The sequence below is a fragment of the Carassius gibelio genome, chromosome B14 (assembly GCF_023724105.1).
Source record: "Carassius gibelio isolate Cgi1373 ecotype wild population from Czech Republic chromosome B14, carGib1.2-hapl.c, whole genome shotgun sequence".
In the NCBI taxonomy this organism is placed as follows: domain Eukaryota; kingdom Metazoa; phylum Chordata; class Actinopteri; order Cypriniformes; family Cyprinidae; genus Carassius; species Carassius gibelio.
This window is the reverse complement of record NC_068409.1, coordinates 14,072,351-14,097,265: the sequence shown is the minus strand read 5'-3', so window position 1 is coordinate 14,097,265 and position 24,915 is coordinate 14,072,351. Positions and strand designations below refer to the sequence as shown.

At 37.6% G+C, this 24,915-nt stretch overlaps 1 protein-coding gene across 4 annotated transcripts in view; it reads right to left on the bottom strand.

The window, feature by feature from the left end:
- The window catches only part of LOC127971571 (netrin receptor UNC5A-like), a 174,959-nt gene that overhangs the window by 33,552 nt on the left and 116,492 nt on the right, over positions 1-24,915 (bottom strand). For 2 of the 4 annotated variants that reach the window (XM_052574667.1, XM_052574668.1), the window contains exons 6-7: positions 16,584-16,751; positions 4,409-4,573 (exon numbers count right to left, since the gene is read on the bottom strand). In XM_052574667.1, coding sequence (XP_052430627.1) covers positions 4,409-4,573; positions 16,584-16,751 — 333 coding nt within the window. The remainder of the gene's footprint in view (positions 1-4,408; positions 4,574-16,583; positions 16,752-24,915) is intronic. The other 2 variants (XM_052574670.1, XM_052574669.1) reach the window with 1 other exon arrangement.

Genomic DNA, 24,915 nt, shown 5'->3' with positions numbered 1-24,915 from the left:
TGTTGAAGTTTATGCTAGGTCTACTGTCTGTGTTGTGCTAGTATTGATAAAACACTGGTTTTCGGTGGCGCAGGGAAGTGTATATCAAAGAAAGGTGTAAATTGGTTTGTGGTTATTTATGACAATAAAAACGTGGAGGTCATAAGGTCATCAAAAAAAGTCTAAAACTGTATCCGATGAATCTTATCACACAGTGGTTAACATACAAAATGGAAAAAGCAGGTATTAAAGAATTAGGCCCTTATTTTAAAAGACAAAGAGCTGATTTCAACCCAAATGTTACAATGTTATTTCCATTATTGCTAAATATGACTTAACTCACTTTATTCCACATATTAGCCTATCAGTAACATGACTTTTCCTTCCCATCATTACTTTTTACCCAGTAACACTTGGGTGTAATTTCACCAGGTGGCGATGCGCCAAGCTGTTAATTATCCTGACTATATGAATGGAGGTTAGGAGCATCCACATTGTAGTTATTCACCGATTCGCGAAAATCAAACAATATACACCTCTAATAAATTAACATTTGGTGACCGTGATTTTGAATAAACACCCTTGTACTTCCAGGAAACAATATCCCTTTTAACTAATTTGCTATAAGCCCAATGCTAGTCTTTAGAAATATTAAAATAGAGGACTTATTATATGCATCTTTATTTTCCACTTAAAATACATTTGCATAATTGAGTTGGAATAAAATATTACTTGTATTGTCAATGCACTGGTATAAAAAAAAATAATGTAGGCATATTCATGATATACAAATATAACTATATATTGGTATTTAATATTTAAAGTACAAATAAAGTAGATAATTGCATAAAATAAAAAGTCAGTGTTGCTAAAACTGTGTATACATATGGTTAATTTTCATACATACATATGATGTGAATTGAATGTCATTATATATAGCCTTGTATACATAGGCCCATGATTAGAAACAAACAAAAAAATCAACCAGTTTATGAGCATCTCACCATGCCTTGGTGTAAGTTATATTTATGGAGACCTTAGATATTTATTATTAAAAACCCTGCCCCAACAGATACATCCAATATAAATATTTTCATTCCCTGGTAAAAAGCTGCATTTTTGTTCTTCTGCTTTGTGCATTTGCATTAACAGATTTAGATCTGTTAGTGCAGACTGTACATGAAATCACAGATTATTATTACACTAACAATTATAACTCAAGAATTGTTTGAAAAGCGATCACTTTTTATGGGAATGTCTTTTCAAGGACCAATTTAAGAGACACTTTTGATTTAGAAACATGTCATACTTAACAAAAACAGTGATTCTATTTAAGGCCTATGCATGGTGGAAGCATGAAGGACATCGACAGAGAATCAACCTGTCCTCCTCAACACATCCTCAAGTAAACAGACAAATCACACAGATGCTTTGGATTTCTGTGCTTTTAACCCATAGCAGGTGCTCAAGGGCTAATCTCCACCTTGAATTACGAGGACACTAAATGCTACTTTTATTTCAACAAGAGTTTTCTCTAACAACTAATTAAACCCTCGGAGGAAGGGTAAAAAAAAAAAGCCTTTCCTGTGCAGAGGAGTAGCCAAAGCAGGCAGGATTTTCTGCTCATTACTGTATAAAACAGGTCTATTGTCTGGCGAGAGACATCTGCTGAGAACAGATTGGGACAATAATTTTTCTGCGGTCTGCATTCCAATTTTAAAGGATTTTTGCCTATTCAGTGTGCCTGTAAGTGTGGGCTTTAAAGAGTTAGCAAATGACGTGTGGGAGGGCTCAGATTAAAATCTGAAAGGTGCAAAAACCTAAAGAACGAGGGGAAGGACTCCAATTTGACCTCAGTGCAAAAAAGGGGGGACTACTGTATGTTAACTGTGCAGAAAAACCCTAAAATAAAAAAAATGCCAATCCTGACACTTTGATCCAAGAGGATGCAAATACAACACTTTGATGCCCATCTGCTTGGCCAGACCCACAGCTGAGCAAATTTCCCCATGGCTGCCATCGTACCAGCTTCTGCGCTTTTAATTTGAGCAATGTGGGCCAATTAATAACCTCCCAGAACAGAGAAACGTAAACATCTAATGATGAGAACTAGGTCTTGGACTCCTCTGGTGGGTAGCAATATTTAGGATTTTCCTTATTTCGTTACTGTTTGCAACATTGGCATTTTGTGCACGTAAAATCTCAACGCTGCAGATATGCTGGCGAGGTTTGAGATGATGCTATGATTGGACATGCCTCCATGTGGCCCTTAGTAGAAACGCTAAAGATTCTAGAACTGTATCGACTCACAGCATGGGGAATACAAACTCTTCACTCTTTACCTCTACTTCTGCACATACTAATGGGAGTGTTTGCTTACACTCTGCCTCTCTTTATCTCTGTCTCTTTCTGTCGACGATCCGTATCAGCAACAGCCGAGGCCATAGTGAGATTAAACGGAACAGTGCGTGAAGCGAGTTGCTGAGACAAGTCCCTGATTTCGGAAGGGAGTGAAACGGCCCCAAATTAACTGTTAATAAAGAACAAGTGTTCGACTCACCACCACATTTTATGATAACCAGTGGGTAAATTACAGGGCGAGACATTAAAAGCACAGCTCTTTTCTGTTGTTCTGCTGTCTCTACGGGAGGCCTTTAAACTGTGGTTCCTCACAGCTGATTTCACACAAAGTGCTTTGAATGACAGACAGGGTGAATAATTATATGATATGGCCAAACATTTGCAAGTAAGTCAACGCAGACACTTCAACACTGACTATGAACAACTAATGTGTTAAAGGGATAGTTCACCCAAAATTAATATTCTGTCATTAATTACTCCCCCTCATGTCGTTTCAAACCATTAAGACCTTTGTTTATCTTCGGAACACAAATTAAAATATTTGTGAAAATACGAGAGCTTTCTGACCCTGCATAGAGAGCAAAGCAACTACCACGTTCAAGGCCCAGAAACATAGTAAGGGTTTTGTTAAAATACTCCATGTGACATCAGTGGTTCAACATTAATTTTATGAAGCTATAAGAATACTTTTTGTGTGCAAAGAACTGTATCAATTTGATACAGTACTATACAACTTATAGTATTTTTGGAATACAGTACCTACAGTACCAAGAAGAGGAAAGACTAAAACAAATTCAAACTGTTTATCACAATCCAAGAGGATATTGCTTAACTATATCATCATTTATTTGCACTTGTAACAATTATTTTAATTTATTAATTTTAATTTATGCATATAGACTACTGTTCAAACGTTTGTAATCGGTAAGTTAGTTTGGTTATTAATTATTTATTTTAAGAAATAGGATGCATTCAATTGATCAAAATCTGCAGCAAGGACATTTATAATGTAACAAAATATTTAATTTTCAAATAAATACTGTGATTTTTAAATGGTCAAATTAATCAAAGAATCATAGTTTCTTAAGTATCATGTTTCACAAAAATATTAAGCAACACAAAAGTAATATGCAAATCATCATAATAGAATTATTTCTAATGGAACGTGTAAGTCTGAATACTGAAGAAATGCATCTTTCAAATAAATAATAAGAAGCTACAAAATAAACTAATGTTTTTACTGTTTTCATTCTGCATTTTTCATATAAATGCAGCCTTTTTGAGCATAAGAGAAAAACATAACATTTTAAATCACCATCTGGCCAATGCAAACAATTCAAGATATAAAAGTCATATTTCAAGCAGGATTCTTTCTAGTTGCAACACTTTTAGCACATAAAGACTGTAAAGCTTTGAAAGCACATAACCATTTGCTCCAGAAGCTCTTCTGCCCCCTGTAAGTCATACAGAACCATCCTGAAATCACACAGAGCTATGACTTCCCCATAGTCTGCCCTCTGGCATTTGTTCGAACCAATCGTTTCTCACAGAAACAGTTGATAACGGCCACCAGAAGCTCTGATATCAAAAACAATCATCGGAAGAACGACAATAACGTCGTCCTGAGGACGCCCATGTGAGTGCTGCTGTGGTACTATGGCAACAGCGGCTGCAGGACTGAGAGGTTTAAAATGATTAAAAGAACAGAAAAACAACAGGAATGGGAAAGGTTGTGTGAGGAAAGAGAAGCTGGAAAACAAACAGAGGGAATGTAACCCAGGGGGCATCAAGACCTTGGACAACTCGAGATTCTCTGATCTGGAAAAGTGACCTTCCTGTGAAAAACACACGACTCAACGATACACAAACCCAGCCTGAAATACTAAACAAAGTGTGGTGTTAATGTAGACCTCCAAGGTGCCCTTCCAGATTCTTCCCTCCTGTTGTCTACTAGTAAATGGGACTCTCACCGAAGCACCCTAGGCTTCACACCACATTTAGTGATCAATAAAGGAAGCCTGTGTTTTAATCGATTGATAAATCAAGGGACAGAGATGGTGGTACTCACTCTGTGGGCACTGCTCACTGGTGCAGTTGAGAGATTGGAGATCCAGCCCCTGGCATTCTTTCCCACCCGTGCTGGGTGTTGGTTGGGTACATTCCCTGCTCCTCCACATGGTGCAGTCGGCTCCACATGGCGACCATTTACTCCACTCGCTCCAACCTCCGTCCACTGAACACAAACATACATATACACACACAGAGGAAGTAGATTTAGCAATCCATCACACATACAGAAGCACACAAACATTAATGCGAACACTTCAAATATATGTATATGCAGTAACAACACTGGAGGACACAAGTTGTTTTTGAAAGATGTCTCTTATGCTCACCAAGTCTGCATTTATTTGTTCAAAAATACATATAAAGTGACATTAGTAATTACAATTTAAAATGCCTGTTCCCTATTTTAGTGTATTTTAAAATGCAATTTATTCCTGTAGTGCAAAGCTGGATTTTCAGCAGCCACTACTTTTCACTGTCACATGATCCTTCAGAAATCATTATAATATGCTGATTTGGGGCTTAAGAATCCTTTGTTATTACTATTAATGTTAAAAACTGTTTTTGCTGCTTAATATTTCAATGAAAACCATCCCAGCATGCACTGCATGACAATGTCCTAAGACACTGATGTCAGCTGATGTTGACATTTGTTGCTTTTAGGTTGTGTAACCAAATTGACAAATCAATGTCAAATTGGTGTTAAATACTTATTTCAACCCAATTTTCATTCTCTACCAAAATGCAATGTCTTTCTGATGTCATGTCCAATGTCAACCTGGCATTATAATGGCATTGTGTGCCTGCTGGGATGATACATTTCCTTTCAAAAGTTTGGGTTAAGTAAAAAAAATAAATGAATAATAATTAAAAAAAATATTCAGCAATAGTTCATTAAATTGATCGAATGTGACATTAAGGCAGTTATAATATAAAAAAAATAATAATAATAAAACTTATATATAAAAGTATCACATCTTCCACAAAATATTAAGCAGCAAAGACTACTGCAGTCTTGATATGCAACTTTCAAAAACATGATCAATCCAAATTTTTCCAAACCTTTGCCTGACAGTATATCTCAATAATCCATTAAATTGTTATTCAGATTGCTAGTTCTAAATATTTTTACTTTACAGTAGCTAACATATCTCAGCCAGAGTACGGCCTCCTGCTCATGTCAGTAACAGTTTTTGACATTGCAGTGTATTAAATAATGCAGCTTATGCAACTTGAATCCTGCCATACTGATGGATGCAATGCCTGTCTCTGTTATACACTACAACTACATGCAGACGTGCCAACTCTGCAGCCGCAGTTTTACATATGCAGCACATCAACCACCACATTTAAAAACCACTATTTCAAGTATTTAGTTAAGCATTAGAGACTTGAATGCAGCTATGAAGAATGACATTTTTTAAAACTTATGTAGCATTTCATTTCTTTCCCTGAAGTCCAATTATGTGTGAGTAAAGGTTTTTCCATCAAAAACAGTCACATTTTTGTTTAATGTGACCATTTTCCACCTTCTTTCTAAAGATTGACATCTTAAAAGTACAGTAGCAAACAATTTAGTTAAATTATGGGATTAAACTGATTGTTCTGCTACTCTGCTTTCCTTAAAGTATATGTTAACTTTGTAAAACAACACTAATATTACTGTTCAGAGTAAAGTTTAAAAGAATAGCATTTAGGCTGTTGGAAATATAAATCTTATGTATCATTATAAATGCCTTTACTATCCTTTTTTAAATAAATATAATGCATCCTTGCTAAATAAAAAAAAATAATAAACTTAATTAATAAACTTAAATCTTCTGGTCTGGCCAAGCTACTGAATACTAATTTGTTTATATATAAATGTTGTGATATCAAAACCATGTATGAAACATTTGTGCAACTAAGCATCCATGAATGGTTTTTGGGTGGAATGCAAAAATGAGCTTTGGATTCACAAAATTAAAATATAGCTGCAAGCAGCAATTTTTTTTTTTTTTTTATTTTTTTTTTTATTTAAAGAAACAGGGACAGCGTACAATAAACATTAACCTCAAAGGGAGAGATGCATAGTACCAGGTTTTAGCTCAAGAGCTAATTTTCACCCGTAGTCCCTGGGCATTAAGTTTTAAGTGGGAACTAGTGGGAATTAAGTGGGCCAAGCACTCCAAAGGCAAATTGAGGAGCCCTGCATGGCATGGAGCATCAGACCAATTGCAACAATGATTAATTAAAGCAAGTTTAGGATGATTTGAAGCAAAATGGCTGAAAAATCAAACACAACTTCTCATATTGTCTTTATCACTTTTGACCAATAGGTAGAGCTGTTATCATATCTATGTGGTGTATTCTGTGTGAGGTAACAATAGCACACACCAAGTTTGGTGTCAATATGTCAAATATTTGTAGTGATACAGCCTCATACATAATCTGGCATTGTGTGTCAAATTTGTAGTGATGCTATACAAAAACAGTTTTTTTCAATCAAAAAGCCATAGCTTTTTGTCAGCACTGTGTGATAATGATCTAATTCGATTTTGGTGAAATTCGGAACAACGGTGGAGGAGACGTTAAAAAAGTAGGTTTTCAACATAAATCAAAATGGCGGACAGGAAGTTTAGCTGACTATGGCATAATCGGAATGTGTGTTGTTGGCATAATTAAAGGAATAATTTGAGAGCAGTGTCATTATAATAGGCTAATGCAATAATAAATTATTTGGGGGGGAAGTTTCATAATTAATGGTTAATGAATGGTTTATCACTCTTGACCAGTAGGTGGTACTGTTACCATAGTGATGTGGCCTGGTCAGTGTGACGGGACAATGGCATATATAAAGTTTGGTGTAAATATGTCAAAGCTTTGCAAAGATACAGCCTCAGATGAAGTTTGGCATGCAGTTTATGCGCAAAACGAAAACCATTTTGTACATCAACACAAGGGGAAAGTCGTGGCCTAATGGTTAGAAAGTTTGAATCCTAACCCTAAGGTTGTGGGTTCAAGTCTCAGGCCGGCATTACCATGACTACTATGAGCAAGGCACCGAGCTCCCCGGGCGCCACAGCATAAATGGCTCATGGTGTGTGTTTGTTCACTGCTGTGTGTGTGCACTTTGAATGGGTTAAATGCAGAGCACGAATTCTGAGTATGGGTCACCATACTTGGCTGTATGTCACGTTACAAAATCCATACGTTTTTGCCAGCTTGGTCTGAAGAAGATCAGAGTACCCTTTGAGTACCCTCAGGGCATGGTGCTGAAAAAGCAATTCAGAAGGTCAAATCCATTCGGAAGTTATAGCAATTTTTCGTATCTCCTGACTACTAGGGGGCCCTGCGCTAAAACACTGCAGGTAGCCTCATGTCATGCATGTTATAACACACCAAGTTTGGTCTCAATACGGCAAACCATTGTGGAGATATAGTCTCACATCCATTTTAATGTGCTTTTCGTAGAATTTGTTTGTGCGTTATTTGAGAACGGCTGGACAAATCAATTTGAATTCCATACATTTTTGCCAGCATAGTCTAAAGATGAGCTGATCAAATTCTGGTGAAAAAAAAGGACAAACCATCTAGGATGAGTTCGAATAGCGAAAAAACTAAACCTTACGATTTACATTTTTGAATTAATTCGACTCAGGGATCCAGGATTCAGCCAAGGATTCAGAGGAAAAAATATTTTCCTTGTGTGCCAAATATGAGTGCAATTTTGGACGAATGGTGGCGCTAGAGAGCTTGAGTTAGAGACTCCAAATTTTCTATAGATAATGTTGAGACTGTGCTCTATCTGTTTGACAAATTTCACAACTTTCCCACAAGCGATTCACTGGGCTGCCATAGGCTAAAGTGTGGAAGAAGAAGAAGAAGAAAAAAAAAGAATGCCAAAAGATACAATTGGTGCCATCGCACCTTTGGAGCTTAGCCCCTAAATATGTTTAAGATAACCATATTTCAAGTGTGAAAAGCCCATAGGAGGATAAAAGGCAGGTGGAAATTCTGTATGTGTGTTTGTGCCCAGTCTAACGACACTCAAATGTCCTATTTCCTCCCAAGCCATAGAATAAGTATTTTATTTCCATTTCTCATTCTCACAGGGCCGCGTTATTCATCAGTTGGACCGGAGGCCATTTTGGAAGTCTTATTCGGGCTGACATTGTGCCAGGTTGGGGAAGGTTACTACAGGGCTAATGTGAGCAGCTCTGGTAATGAGCTCTCTAGGGGTGCTGAGCTGTGCCCTCACAGGACCAAGAGCAGGGGTGAATTATGGTACTTGGATACAGAGTTACTGATGGCTCCATTCAACACACCGAGGATCAGACACGCTGGGCTGTTTATTAACCCCTGGCTTTATAGCATATTCACTGTGTGGTTCTGCTCTGCTAACTCGGCACTGGCAGTACAGTGAGGTCATCGCTTGGCCAAACAACCAGCTAATAAAGCACTTGCGTGCCTTAGCGATAAGAAGGATGTAGAGTCTGCAGTCATAAACAGCTGTGAATAAAGGGGATATTTAGTCATAGAATGCCAGACTAGAGTGGGTTTTTCATATTTAAATATACAGAGATTATTAAGTGACACATAATGATATTATTACTAACAAAGAATGTGTGGAGTGCATCTAAAAGAGATGCTGACACAGCTTTTGATCAAACATTTGGCAGGGAGAGTGGCGAGGCAATAAAATAATTGTCCTTGTTTGCCATTGAGTGGACTCATTTGCGAGCAAGGCAGGCTTATATCATCACACCAGCCTGACTGAACAGGAAACTGATGCTTAATGAATACATTACTATAAGAAGCGTGTTCCTGTCTCTGATTCTCTGCATGAATTTTAAAAGGCAGGTGATGAGAAATCAACAGCTAAGAGATGGAGAAAAGATTCTCTTTCTTCTCTTGGAAGAAATAAACTGTACGAAGCAAATAAAAGGAAGTCTCTTGACTCATCTGAGAAGAAAACAGTTGCAGATAAAACACTAGCAGCAATATAGATATTAAAGTCAACATAAAATGGCATTCTCAACCCATTTTATTTTGATAGCATGACATAAATAAGAATGATTTTTATGAAGTTGAAAAAAAAAATAGTAGGGGTTTATTTAATCCCTTGGGAACTGACTGGATTATGAAAAGTGGACATTCTGAAGCAGAACGGACCTAAGCTTGCAGTCGATTGTGAAGGACTACTTGGCCAACCAAGAACCACTGGAAAAAACATGCATGTTTTATTGACACTTTCACAGTGAAATGTTTAGAGAGTGGTGCTAAAATTGTATGCAGTTTTACCCAAAACAGGTCTACGTGAATCTGGCAATATTTTCAATATTGGCTGCTGTATGTATCACAGCAGTTTGGAAATAAAGTGTCTGGTGAGTGGCACTACAAGATTAATGCTCCATGATGATTGGAAATAACATACCTACACTAAACCTAAAATGTTAACAAAAGCAAATATGAAATATGAAAACATTTGCCATAGCAAGTCTGTGCACACTGTAATTTTTCACTGTTTTAGTTTTCCTCCCAAAAATGTGAGGCAGAGTTTTATTTATTTAATTGGTAAGCTGAAGGTAAAGCTTAAAGTGCACCCTTGAACATCTCTTTGTAAAATATCTTACAGTAATTTGTTATTGTTGCTGTGAACTTTAAAATATCTAATTGTATTAAACCACTGTGTATATTTACAACAGCAGCCTAAAAACAGCTATGCTTAAAACAGCTATTTGGTTATTAGTTCATATTTACAAGTTGGTTATCACTGACCAATAACCTTCCATAAGTGACAATTTCTAAAAAGGAAATTAATTTAATATGATACTGCAAGTTATTGATGAAAGATAACAAAGTATTTTTCCCCCTTTGTTATAACATGTACTGATGAAACATGCAAAATAAGAGCAGGGACATTTATTGAGGAAGTAAATAGGGTCAATTTTGATTTCACGTTGACTTTAAACATAAAGTGGTAAGAAACAGAAATAGACAGTGATGGCCAATTTCCCCTTCAAAAGATCCAACAATCATATCTTAAACCTACTTAACAAGAATGAAGGATGCAAAAATAAGGAAACAAAGCCAGCAAATGATTGTCCATTCAGAGTCCCTGCTATTAAGATAATATCTAAGGTGTGTGTGTGTGTGTGTGTATCGTGTCATTGTAGGGTGCCAGTAACACAATAACGCAGTGGCAGGTCTATTTGGACGTCTTGTCAAGGGCACATCTAAAGGGCGTCCAACTGCTCTTTACAAGGGCTGCAGGAAGCCCCATTTCCATTCGCCATTGCTGGAAATCACAATGGCTGATGCTGGACGCCTCCAGCTGTGTCGTCCTTGAGCGGGGAGGAGGAGCCGAGCGGGAGAGGCACACAATTACCTTTAGATCAGCAGGGACGAGACTGAGTCAACACTCACATCTGTAATCTCACCTGGACCTAAACATTCCATGTTAAATAAAGCAGAGACAACAAGATTATAGGTGATTCATGGGCTCTGAGCCAGAGTGGGCGTGGCATGAGTGGGTCAGAATGAAGTTACAATGCACCGTAGCCTATTTTGTATTTTAATGATTCATGCAACATTAACACAAAAAGAACAGGTATTCCAAAACAGGAATCTAAAAGGGTTTTGGGATTCAAAGGATGTTTTTGAGAGGTTTACTTCATGCAAAACATTGCCTTGGCCAAAGTGCCTGCCAAAAAGAGGTTTAGGGTACTTTCACACAAAAAAGAGGTTAAGCATAACATCTTCTAAAAAATTCAGCAGTCTAGCAACTTTGTAAGAGCCTGGCACAATACTGGATAACTTTCAACTTTAACATATATGAAGTCGACTGGGTCCTACCGGGACCTTCCCAAAGACCTCTGAGACGCCATGACTGCGTTATCACTTAATTGCATTTTCTTCTCACAAATTACACATTAGCTTTAAATCACTTCAACTGATTCATTTAAAAACAATGACTCAAATTGACTCTTTATGGGTGAGTCATTGAATCACTCAAATCGCTGATTCATGAAACAATGTCTGCAATATTCTGCATGACAATTTACATATCCTTAATCCTACTTATACCTAAATTTAACAACTACCTTACTAACTATTAATAAAGCAGCAAATAAGGTGTTTATTGAGGTAAAATTGTATTTAATATTTGCTTAATAGCGAGAGCTGGACTTAAATAAAAGTGTCACCAAAATATATATATATTTTTTTAAATTATTTAGTATTTAATGTTATATATGTTAACATTATGTAGTTCTAATAAACAGCCAATATGCTAATAATATGCATGCTTAATAAGCAACTTAATAGTGAGAATTGGTCCCTATACTAAAGTGTTACGTTTTTTTTTTTTCGTTTTTTTTTTTTTTTTTTTACTTGATTTTCAGCAACAATGGCAGTTTCTGAGCAAATCTTTGAATTATATAAAAAATAATATTTTCTTTTTTTTTTTTTGGCAGTGAGCCTAATTAATATTCATAAAGGCCAACATTTTATCTGTTAAAAAACTTGAAGACGGGTGGGGGATACGGAGAGATAAAGTTCAGCGAAACAGACTAGCATGCAGAGAAGAGGAAAACATGTGGTGTGAGTCCTGAAAACATACTGCAACGGAAGCTGGAAGGCCTGTTTGTTCTCCATCAGTTAAGACACTGGCATGGTTCCACGCTGAACACATCAGACTAACGATAATGCATCAGTGAAAGAGAAAAACTGAGCATTTTCTGATGTTAACTTTTGTTTTGTTCCCCCTTTGTAATATTTCAATTTCATGTTAAAAGTGCCAAGAATCTGAATTAATCTGCACTTGCTTTAAAAGAGCTTTAAAGATACTCAAAAGAGAAAAATGTTAGTGAAATTTGAAAGTGTCTGAGGGATTGCATTTTATATTAGATGATTCGCTCCTTAGAGACTATTAAAGTCACAAAGGCTCTCCAGGTGAGGATTGTCTTTGTGTGCGTGTGTGTGCTAGATGAGAAGTCTGACATCTCTGATGTGTCGGGTTTAGATGAAGCAGCCTCTTCACCGTACTAAAGGTCTAACCAGCCAGTGATTCAACAAGAGCTGGTACAAGAGGCTCATCAGGGTCAATTAGCCCTTTAAAGCCCACTTATTACATTAGACTCTTCACAGCTGAACTCATCCAGTTGATTGGCCAATTGTGTTAAGTTACTGGTTTGTTCCTTTTGAAAAGATTTGAAAGAAGAAAAAACCCAAAGTACTATTGATTCTTGAGACTATGGTAATAATTTTCCATGAGAAAAGGAAAGAGAGAGGGGAAGAAATGGCAAGCCAGCATATAATGCAGAAGAGTCCTCAGGTTCAGAACTGAACTGTACAGTCTGGTTTGGGGATTATATGGACAAATAATGCAAAAGTGATTTAAACTGCAATATGATAAACATTTAACATTTATTGTTTCTCCTGCTAAGATATCACAGGCAATAAAAAAAACACATAAAATTCATTATTCAAGACACTGAACAGGATGTGCAAAAAACTCCAAATAAGGTCGTGCTCTGCTGCCAATAGAAAGACTTACACTTCAAAGGCTCTCTTTACATTCAAACTGTCTTTGGACTTGTGAGTGTATTTTATTTTATTTTTTTAGTTGTCTTTTTACTTTAGTTATTATATTGTTTTAGTCCAATTTTGAATTATTGTACATTTACATTTTAAACCCATTTAAATCATCTTAATGCTACTATTACTACTAATACTAATAATCCAATAATACAGTCACACCACTATATATACGTAATTACATTCACAGCCTAATGTCGTTTTTGCAGTTAATAATAATCCCATTATTTTATTTCACCTGGTTGTGCAGCCTTGGTGCTGAGGATAACATTTTGAGTGCCTTGAAAACATTAGTCCAACGTTTTCGCATTACAAAGAGAATCCAGCTTCATCAGCATTCAGGCGGCATGCACGCTCGCCGCATTACACAAAGAATCACGTCACGTCCTTTAAAGTCGCCCTGTCCTGAGGATCAGTAGAACAGCAGCGATGGACTGTGTTCACATACAGAGTCGTTTATCAAAGCTCTGCTGTTTCTCTTTCTGTCTCCTGCTGTCTGACTGTGCTCTGGGAACACGCTGCCTCTACCTGCAGCTAGTCAGTAAATGATGATTTATACCTCCTGCAGTCAGAAGTCACGTTTTGATAAATCGGGATGAAGTCTCAGATGTAATTTTTAGGGCCTGCAGTTGTCTGTGCGTGTCTTTGTATGGTGATGAATGGAACGTGATGGTCACTCTTTCTCCTTCCCCTTTTCTCTCACTGACAGGATTTGGGGTCCTCTGGTCAGCACACTAAAGCAGGCAGGTGCTCATTTTTGACTGGGAACACAACTAAGTCATCCTTTGCCAGGACACTACGGCTCCCTCACTGTGACCCATGTCAGGATTAATCAGTCGGATTGTGAGATACACCAGGGGAATAAAGCCACCACAGGAACAACGTCCAACTCGCTCGTTCAGCATAACCCTTATCAAAAAAAAAAAAAAAAAACCTTGAACTGGCCACAACTGTGAATCTGCTTTCTTCAGATTTTTACATTTTCCCAGATTTTTTCAGCCTCCGTCTTTCTGGCCTAAAGTTTCCAGCGATAAGCAACTTATCCAACCCGATCTCACAGCAATTCGTACATTTTTCACAAGGTGGCTTATTCGTACGGCCACACTCGTACAAATTCATACGATTGTTGCCAAATCGTACGTATTTTACGAGTTGCACAATACGTATGAATTTGTACGAATAACCTACACCTAACCCCGCCCCTAAACAAACCGTCACTGGGGTCGTATAAAATCGTACGAGTGAGGTCGTACAAATTCGTACGAATAAGCCACCTCGTAAAATACGTACAAATTGGTCGTGAGATAGCGTTGACTTATCTGCACTGAACAAAACCGAGGTGTCACAATACGTTATCTTACTATACATAGTATTATATAGTATTTATTTTTACAGTAAAATACTGTTAAATGTACAGTTTCAATAGTCAGTTTACAGTGAAATAACGTAAACTGAAATTCCCACAGTTGTGGAAAGGCTACTTGATGAAATTTAATTCCTCGTGTGTCATTATTATGCTGGTTACCAGTATATTATACAAGTTTACAAAATATATTTTATTTAATTGCACAGAATATAAAAAATACACCAGTAAATTTTTACCACAAATTTAAGTTCAGCCCTGTAAAACCTAAAACACTGCTATCATATTTTTTACGGTACTGGCTGCCATATTTTGTATACAGTACATATTAGGGGATTATTTTTTAGTACGCTCTACTTCTCATCACTGCTTTCCTACAAAAGTTCTACTTCCAGCATTGATCTTTAACAGTGTTCATGCCTTTATTTTCTTCTCAATCTCTCTTCTTCCCCACAGAAATGCTATTTAAGTCGTTATCATGTGAAATCCATCCCCACAGAGCTCTGTCAGAAGCGTTCCCCCATGCTTTGTATTTTTGCTCATCAAAAACGCCATATTTTGAGAGCACGTTACTTACAGAGCAGTGTAGAGGTGGCGTCTTATTAAATTTCACTGGATGCTTTGTAATGAAACAGGAGATTGGCTTAAGTAGATAAACCCTCTCACTGGAGAAGTGGAGGAAGAGAGGGGGGTGAGCGAAGGAGACGAGCTGCAGCTGACAAAAGCTTCGATTTCCTCTCCTGTTTACTAAGCGTGGATATTTTCCGCCGGTCAGCAGCGCCTGGATAATGCCATTTTTGTCCCTGCTGAAATACACTCAAGAGCCTATCGCAGTAATCAAGAGAATCCCTTCCCCCATCTACCTGAGTCTAATGTCAGCCTGTAAATGAAGCGGCCTGACTTCCATTTCAAACTGCATGTGATCAATAAGTGCTGAGGAAAAGCAGCCGCGCTGCTTCCTCTTCCTTTATCTGTTCCCTCTCAAGCCTTGAAAGTACTACTAGCAGCAATGAAGGAGGTCAGGGAAACAACTTAAGCAGTGACATAGAACACTCAGAAACATTTGCTAATCTTTGTATTTATAAAATGTGCAGTCGTGTAAATATCACTCTGTGCTGCCCTGTCTGACTGTTTAAAAGACGAGCCTCGAGTCCAAAATGAACTATATTTATATTGTTTTCTGTAAAATTATGTGTAAACAACATTACAACTTTGCATCCCTACACTGAAAATAAATAAGTAAATAAATAAGGTTCTTAAGGTTTGTGAAAGTTACAATTTACTTATTACACTTAAAAAAGGTTTTGGTAAATATTAATTTGTATGCATGTACATAATAATAATAATAATAATAATAATAATAATAATAATAATAATAATAAATTTTTCTTTAACATCAAATGAACATATTAAATGATTTCAGAAGGATCATGTGACAATGAAAACTGGAGTAATGGCTCCTGAAAATTCAGCTCTGCCATCACAGAATAAAATTACATTTTAAAATATAATAATAAAAAGAAAGCAGATATTTAAAATTCTGAAAATATTTAATAAATATAGCCTTGGTGAGCATGAAACTTTCAATAATGCTAATAATAATAATAATAATAATAATAATAATATTACCAACCCCAAAATATTTAAATAGTAGTGTAAATTTAAATCTGCATTGCAATTGTGCAACCTGTTTCCTACCTTAATTCAAATTAAATTAAAATGTTAGAATTGAATTGGAATTTTGAATAAGGTTAATATTTAAGATTTAATTCTTAATTCAGTTCTGTATAGAATAAGTTCTAGAACTCCATCTGGGGACAAATGTGAGGAACAACATCAAGACTTGAACGTAAAAAAAAAACCCCAGCTAAAACAGGGAAAAAACATATGTCTTTGCCACTGGCAGGCAAGTTAATTTTGGACCCTGCTTAAAACTGAACAGAAAAAGACTTCATGCAGCAAAAGCGAAAGCAAAACAGAGCACAGCAAAATCAGCATGATGGCCGGAATGGACACACAAGCACTGGTTTAGCTATGAATAATTCAAAAAAAAAAAAAAAAAAAACACCTTGAAAAACTTTTGCTTAAGCACAGAGAAGCTAATGCAAATCAAGCTGGCCATCTTACAGAGAGGGGGCTACTCGTGCCTCAGAGCAAGGGGACCGTGCAAGGGTCTGTGAGCTAATGCTAGTCTAGCTCTACACAGCAGTGAGCGACGCCCGGTGCACGTTACCTGGACAGGTGGCAGTGCAGGCACTTTTCTGGACACTCTGGCCCTCGCAGGACGTCCCGCCGTTCAGGGGAGTGGGGTTGGTGCAACTCCGGCTCCTCTTCTGCCACCCCCGACCGCAGACAGCACTGCAGGCCGACCATGTGGCCCACGTGGACCAGCCACCGTTCACTGCTCGTGCGCCCAGTGCAAAGGAGAGGGGGAAACGAACACAGCGAGTCAGGATTACCCGACAAGCACGAGGATGATAAACAGCCACAAACATGAGCTCTGTGCTTAAAGGCAGGCCACGGGGACTACAGCAACACACGAAAGCTACGTTAATGTCAACAGCTGTCAACGCTATGCTAACTCTAGTGTACATTTGAGATAGTTGCCATCACAGTTGTTTTTACGTTCAATTCATATTCATTTGATGTTTACAGTTTGTGTGTTAATGGAACAGCACTTATCTACTACCAGCAAGCAACTTATACTATAATACTTTTGTATGTTTGTATTAAAGGTACACAACAGAGGATTCCTTTTTTTTGTATTAATTATTCAGCCAGTAAATACTGTATAATGCCACCAGAGTTGTGAAAAAACAAAACCTTTACATAAACAAGAGAAAGCCCTGACTAAAGAAATTTTAAACATCTTATATTTTGAATGTTTTATAGGCCTTTAAGAAAAAATTATTTATTGATAATTGTATGTTTTAACCACAGATTGTGATAGAGAGACCAAAATTCCATTGCATACCTTTAACATATAATAGCTACATCCAAATTTGCATACTTTACTACTATATTAGCAGGCGAAAACAGCATACGAACAGCACAGTATGCTCAGATTCACAATATTCATAAAAAAATAGGTGAAAAGATTAATACTTCCAAGATTCTGAAGTATCTGATGGACCCTTTACTCTCCCATGAAGCCATCGGAGAAGATTTGTGAATGGCGGTGAAGCTATGTAACTGACACTAATTGGTCACATGACAATGGCAACAATACAAATGTATTAAGTCCGGATTTCATTCATAATTCATGCATTTATACTATATAGAACATAATTTTTTAATGGTTACAAAGTCATTACATTTTCAAAAAGAAGGTGTGCTCATAGATTGTGCAATTTTGACAAAGTCAATGTTTCCAAATGGGTGAGGTATTAAATGTTTGATTTGTGTACCAATTCCTAGCACAGTGGGCTTTGTTACATTAACAGAATGGCAGACTAACCAGCAAATCAAACAGTCAAGTGGAAGCACCACTCTGACATGTTTATCCCTGCATTTTGCCATTCCCAAGTATGAAACTTCATAGGTTTATCATGTCACTTGTGTACCTGAAGGGGCAGTCACACTACACTAGACACTGCAACAGTCATGATATAATGTCAAACTCCACAGCATCTTTTTTTTCAAATAAATTAAGCAACAAATATTAAAATAAATCCAAATGTTAGAAACATATAATTCACTTTCCTGCAACGTTTCCAAACCTATAACTTTAAATCTGCGGTAGGGAACTTTTGACGCTCTAGCGGTTAATAAACAGAACTGCTTGCGTCTCGCGGAAGAACATCGTAGCTGGAAGTACTTCTCTCTGTTTATGTCTATGAAGAATCACAAAGGTACTGGGTTACTCCGCCGCGGTACCCCCGAAGCAATCTAAAATAGTCCAAATATAAACACTTATTATAGGCGCACCCTAGTGATTCAGGACAAGCCAAAAACACGGTTTGGAAAATGGATTCATGGTGTACTCGCTTATTATATAAATTTTTCTACATTTTGAACACAAATAAAGTTACGTACCGCAGCTCTGATTGGTTGATTTCTTACCGGGAGCGGATGCATTTCTGCAAATGGCAATAGGACCACTGGGAGGAGCCAGAGGAGCTTGATTTTTTTCACAGATTATCTGTCTCATATTATACTGTCAGGACATAATGACAGGTTTCACAAATATTTTAAAAAATATATTTTTACAAAAGTTACCTACAGCAGCTTTAAAGTTTGTGTTCTTTTAATTCAGCTAAGAGGTCACAAGATGTTTGTAATCTGTTTTTTCATTTTGTACTGTTCCTCATGCAAATCGCTTGCAACTTCTGAATAATAATAATAACATTTTATATATATATATATATATATATATATATATATATATATATATATATATATATACACACACACACACACACACACACACACACACACACACACACACACACACACACACACACACACACGTGTGTGTGGCCACAGAACCAAACAAAATTTTCCTCAGTTGCCCTTTTCAACCCTCAATCACCTTTTAAGAACTGTATATTAACAAAAGTCATCGCTAAATCTACAGAGCAAACCGGGGGACACATGGGGGTTGGATGTCTTAAAGGAAATGCCCTAGACTTCATCTCACAACGCTCACGCGGGGGGTATATTGGTTTTCTGCTCTAAACAGATACACAGTATGGTTTTTATGGCACCAATATCCTGGCTCGTGAAATGCATAATCCCGCAAGGATTCCACAATGATCCCGAGTCCAAAGTTCACGCAGGGTTTTTAATCAAGATCCCAGCCTCTTCACTCTTGGTGGGAGAATTCAGAGCAAATCTGATTTCTTCTTCCCCCGGTAACTCGTCCGATTTGTTGTCCTGAAGCCTTGATCGGCGGTCAGACTCTATATCGTGCCTGGAGCTGCTCCGTAATTCTGCTCTGGTCAGACCGAATCAATTCTTTAGCCTCTCTTCTACCACTGATTGCTCACCACGAAGAAGGAAATTGCGGAGCAACTCGGGTCCTGATTACCTCTTAGCGCACCGTTGTGTCAAGTCAAGTCCAGCCTTGTTAAAATTCATCTCGGCCTCTGTCCAACAGCACTAATAACAGCTCTCACACCACCTATGGTTCAGCCAATAAGCAAGCCTGCAAGACTTCAAATTAGTAAACTGACATTTTAATGTGAAGCCATGGGGAAAAAAGAATGGCATAAAGGACCATGCATAATAGTTCTTTTGATCAAAAGGTTTTCACAGGGAATTTTTCTTTAATTAATTTCTACAATGGTAGCAAATTGCTTTGGGAACATTGCAAAATTTGAAACCTCCAAATTGTAAGGCACTGCACCTAGCATTCATGTACCATTTGTCTTTTTCCCTCTGTGAGGGCTTTATTGATTGACAGCATAAAGAGCACACAATAGAGCAAAAATGTTCTCAGCTCACTTTTGCAGAGCCTTCCGTCAAAATGTTCCCAAATCAGGCAATTCAAACAAAACGCAACAACTTATCTAATCTAGCGTCATCTGAGAAATAATTGTCAGTTTAGTTCTCCTATTAAACATAACACTCTGATTGCTCTGATTGAGTTGCAGTCCCTGCATTAAAAACCATGTCCGCATTTATTCCCGTTAGTGGCAAATCACACAGCTGTCCCTTGACTTATTATCTTTAGGATAGGCTTCATAATAAAACAAATACATTATCTCTGACAAAGGGAGTTCAGATTCGTCCATTGTTAATATGTCCGTCTGTGGTTTAGGAGTATTCTCAGTAGATCTGTCCCAGTACTGTACTATTTGTCATGTGTGATTGCCTCGGCCCGGATTAGCAGAGAGCGTGTACAGGGTTGTAATGCATGCTACCTTTAGAACGGCACTTGTCCTGGGACCCCTCCAGGGTTAGCGATGCTCTGCCACTGTGCATTTTAATAAAGGTCAGCTAGCTTATAAACCCTATTCATTAGTCACTTTCTGCCATTAATTCAACAAGCCCAACTACAGTGTGAGTGTTTGTCAGCTCTGCTGAGATTTCTGAGACACTGTCTGGCTGCTTTGCTCCAAAAATGGATATGTTGTAATGTCGCTGCAATCATTCACAGCATGAACAGTTTTGGTGGAGCTAAGCTAAAAGGAAGTAACAACAGTATGTGCCCATGCTGTAATCCTTAGTTTTAAAGGGGTCATATGATGCTGCTAAAAAGAACATTATTTTGTGTATTTGGTGTAATGAAATGTGTTTATTTTTGAAGTGAAGTGAAGTGAAGTGACATTCAGCCAAGTATGGTGACCCATACTCAGAATTTGTGCTCTGCATTTAACCCATCCGAAATGCACACACAGAGCAGTGAACACACACACACACACACACACTGTGAGCACACACCCAGAGCAGTGGGCAGCCATTTATGCTGCGGCGCCCGGGGAGCAGTTGGGGGTTCGATGCCTTGCTCAAGGGCACCTAAGTCATGGTATTGAAGGTGGAGAGAGAGCTGTACATGCACTCCCCCCACCCACAATTCCGTCCGGCCCGAGACTAGAACCCACAACCCTTCGATTGGGAGTCCAACCCTCTAACCATTAGGCCACGACTTCCCCATTACCTGGTATTAAGGTAAAAAAAATAATACAAGTTAATATATATATATATATATATATATATATATATATATATATATATATATATATATATATATATATATATATATATATATATATATATATATATATATATATATATATATATATATATATATATATATATATATATATATATATATATTTATATATTTATTTATTTATTTATTTATTTTTTCACATACTGTACATTATTGTTTCTTCGCAATACTCCGCCTTCTGAAACGCGTCGATTTTCACAAGGCTCATCTCTCTTAAAAGATTGGTGTGCTGTGATTGGCCAGCTATCCAGCACATTGTGATTGGCTAAATGCCTCAGGCGTGAGACAGAAATGTCACGCCTCTTAACATATTGTAAATCCTTGTCCAGTCGGAGTGATGATACAAAAACATAAAACCCATTATAAACGTGATATAAACATGATTTCTTTTGAAAGGCAAAACAAAGTAGTTTCGCTTTTGCAACGGAACAATGTCACACACTGTGGCCTTGAGTGAGCATAGATTGAGCCGCGGTCTAGAATGAGCCGCGGCTGGCTTGATTGAGCAGAGGTGGGCTTCTTGAGAACGGTGTGGCAGGCGGATTCTACGAAGGAGCGTACCTTGGTATTCCAGAAAGCATAATGGGTTCAAATGTATTTAAATCATGAAGATTTTAGCATGGTGATGAATATGAAAATGTTAATGTATCTGGTCTTGGAGGAATAGATCTGCTACGCTGCAGCTGAATCGCTGCTCCTGTTGGTTATTGCTGTAGTTGTAGATTATTGCTGCTGCAAGCAAGTCAAGAAACTTGAGTGTGCCATTGCATATGGCAATATGGGGCAGTGCGTATTTAAGAGTATTTAATATGTTGGCATATAAAATAACCCATAGCAGATCCATACAGGTGGAGCTTGGGAAGGTGGAAGATTTCAGAAAATCTCTGAGAGCACACTGCAGGAAACTCAAGTGAATGCTAGCCAGCCATATAAATGCAAAGCAGTAAGCTAATTGGCTGCATATGCGGCATGAACCAATCAGTTTGTGCCAAGTTGTTAAACTCTCTGAATATCATCAGTTATGTTAACAACCCGTCAGTCTGTGCCATCTAGAGTTTCATGACTGAATTATATATTTGGACACTTGAGCCAAATCTACAAAGTGCATGTAAATATATGTTATAAAATGCAGCCAGCTATCCAGCACGTTGTGATTGGCTGAATGTCTCAAGCCTGAGACAGAAATGTTTTGCCTCTTAACATAATGTGAACCTTTTCCGGTGGGAGCGAGGAGATAAAAACATAAAACCCACTATAAACATGACACAAACATGATTTCTAGTCACGTTTTCATTTGGAAGGCAAAAATAAAGTAGTTTCGCTTTCTCAAAGGAAGAACGTCACACACTGCAGCCTTGAGTGACCAGCCACAGCCGACTTGAGAACGGTGCAGCAGGCGGATTCTATGAAGGAGAGTACCTTGGTCTTTCAGCCACCACATGTGACGAAACACACAGCGTCTATATGACATGGTGGCGGAGGCAACAACAATACTACAATGAGAATAAAAGGTACGCTTTCTTTCTTTGCGTGAACATCTGTGCCGCGTTATGCAAATCTTCCCACATACTGACGTAGATATGTGGGGGCATGTTAGAATGAGACGTTTCAGGGGGCGTGGGCGAGTGTTAACTTTTATAAAGAATATCTCTTTGGATTTGAGACTTTAGTGTTTGCAACGTCACAGATCTTCTTTATTCACTAAGAGCTTGTAACACTCCAAAGAGAAAGGAAAATTAGAAATCACATCATATGACCCCTTTAAAGGCCTAAAAATATAACTTTCTAAATGTACAGTACCAGTGTTGGGGAAAGTTACTTTTAAAAGTAATGCATTACAATATTGCGTTACTCCCCAAAAAATTACGTAATTAAGTAATTACGTTACTTAGTTACTTTTTATGGAAAGTAATGCATTACGTTACTTTTGCGTTACTTTTTAAATATGAGCAAGGCTCAGTGTTGGTCATCGTACTTTAAAAAAGTAATTAGTTTCAGTTACAAATTACTTCTCCTAAAATATAACTGAGTTAGTTCCTTAGTTACCACATTGTAAAAGTAATTAGTTACTCAGCAAAGTAACTGTGACGTTATTTTTTATGTTCCATAATGCTATTACGGTATGTCATATAACATCTTTAATATATAAGATGTTTATATTAACTAATTGAAGAATAAAAACAGTAAATATTTTACAAAATTTTGTATTTATTTGAACTCAATAGATTGCAGCCTGCCATATGATATGCATACAAATAAAACATAAAAATAAATATTGAAAATAAAATTCAAGTGCAAAATTAAGACAAACAAATTTAAACTTGGGTAAAAAGAAACAAAGGGAAAGCTGGCCATTAGTGCAAATCTCTGTAACTGTATATTAGGCCTAAGGTTACTATATTAGGCCTAAGGTTACTGCACAATAAACAGAACACTATCCAACTCTTATGGTGCGTTCACACAAGACGCAAATAGAATAGAGCGTCTGGCACGAGTGATTTCAATGTTAAGTCAATGCAAAGACGTGAATAGACACCTCCGAAAATCAGCGAAACACATTCTTAAATAGACGCTGTCTTTATAAATAAACCGCATATTTGAGTTTAAAACAACTACATTCAACTACATGAAATATTTTTTAAACTAATTTATTCGTGCAAGTCGCGTCTGGTGTGAACACAGCATTAAATATTCATTACAGTAACATGTGTTGATGTGAGGTGGAAAAAAAGTATTTTTTCCTGGGCATACCGTGCATGTTACAGAAACATTCTAGCCTTTAATTCCCGTTACTTCCAGTTCGAGAACGACATTATCGCTGATGCCGTCTTGTGTTTAGTGGTTGTCAGAGCGTGCAGTGAGACAGCGTGAGCAGGGCACCGCCCACCCAGCCAATCATCATCGGATTTGCAACGGTGTCAGGCAGCTGATGTGTAGCCACTAGCCAAAGCATGACTCCTCGCGCTTTATTCAACCTAACTGTAGTAACGCGACACTTTACATTCTCAGTAACGATCAGGGGGCAAGGAACTCGACCGGAAGTTGAAGTCGGGTGGGGGCTGCCATCTTTTAGCAGAACTTCACTTGCGTCAGCATTCCCATTGACTCCCATTCATTTTGGCGTCACTTTGACAGCAAATAACTTTACATCTGAGGCATTTAAAGACTCTGTTTGTCCATTATTTATTTCTAAAGATACACGACAATGTATAAAGGGCTCCATTACCTACACGTTACCTACACCTATTACGTTACATTATGGCCCCGTATAAACAGTTTTTGTTAAAAATAGGCTAACGATTGCGTCATAACCACTCGTCTCTATGTCGCATTACCGTACAGACAGGAGGAGAAGCTCGCAGGCAATTAACTTAATATGGCGTACTGGCGTTACATTTTAAAATACTATACAAAATAATTAATCAGAATACTTACTCCTGCTCACTCACGACAAAGAACTCCACGCTCAAGCTCACTTTCTCTGCAAGATTAAAGATGGCAGTTTGCACGCACAGCCACTCAGACAGGATGCTGACGTCGTCAAGCTTTGTTTGAGCCTGCGCGTCAGAAACGGAAGTGCTAAAAAACGCTAAAAATGGGCTTCATTTGTCTCAATTGAGTTCCAATGGGGTCGTTGTGTCCATTTCTTTTACTGTCTATAGTAACAATAACAGCGTTGCAATGACGGGAAAAGAAATTAATTAGATTACTCCGTTACTTAAAATTTAACTCCGTTAGTAATGCCGTTATACTTAAACACCGTTACTCCCAACACTGGCAGGGCTTGATTGTTTTTAATATAAGAAGTTCTATTTATAGCAAATGTAAAAGCCCTTTCACACCAAAAAGCGTAAGGAATAAACCTCAGGCTGAAGGAAAAGTAAATTCA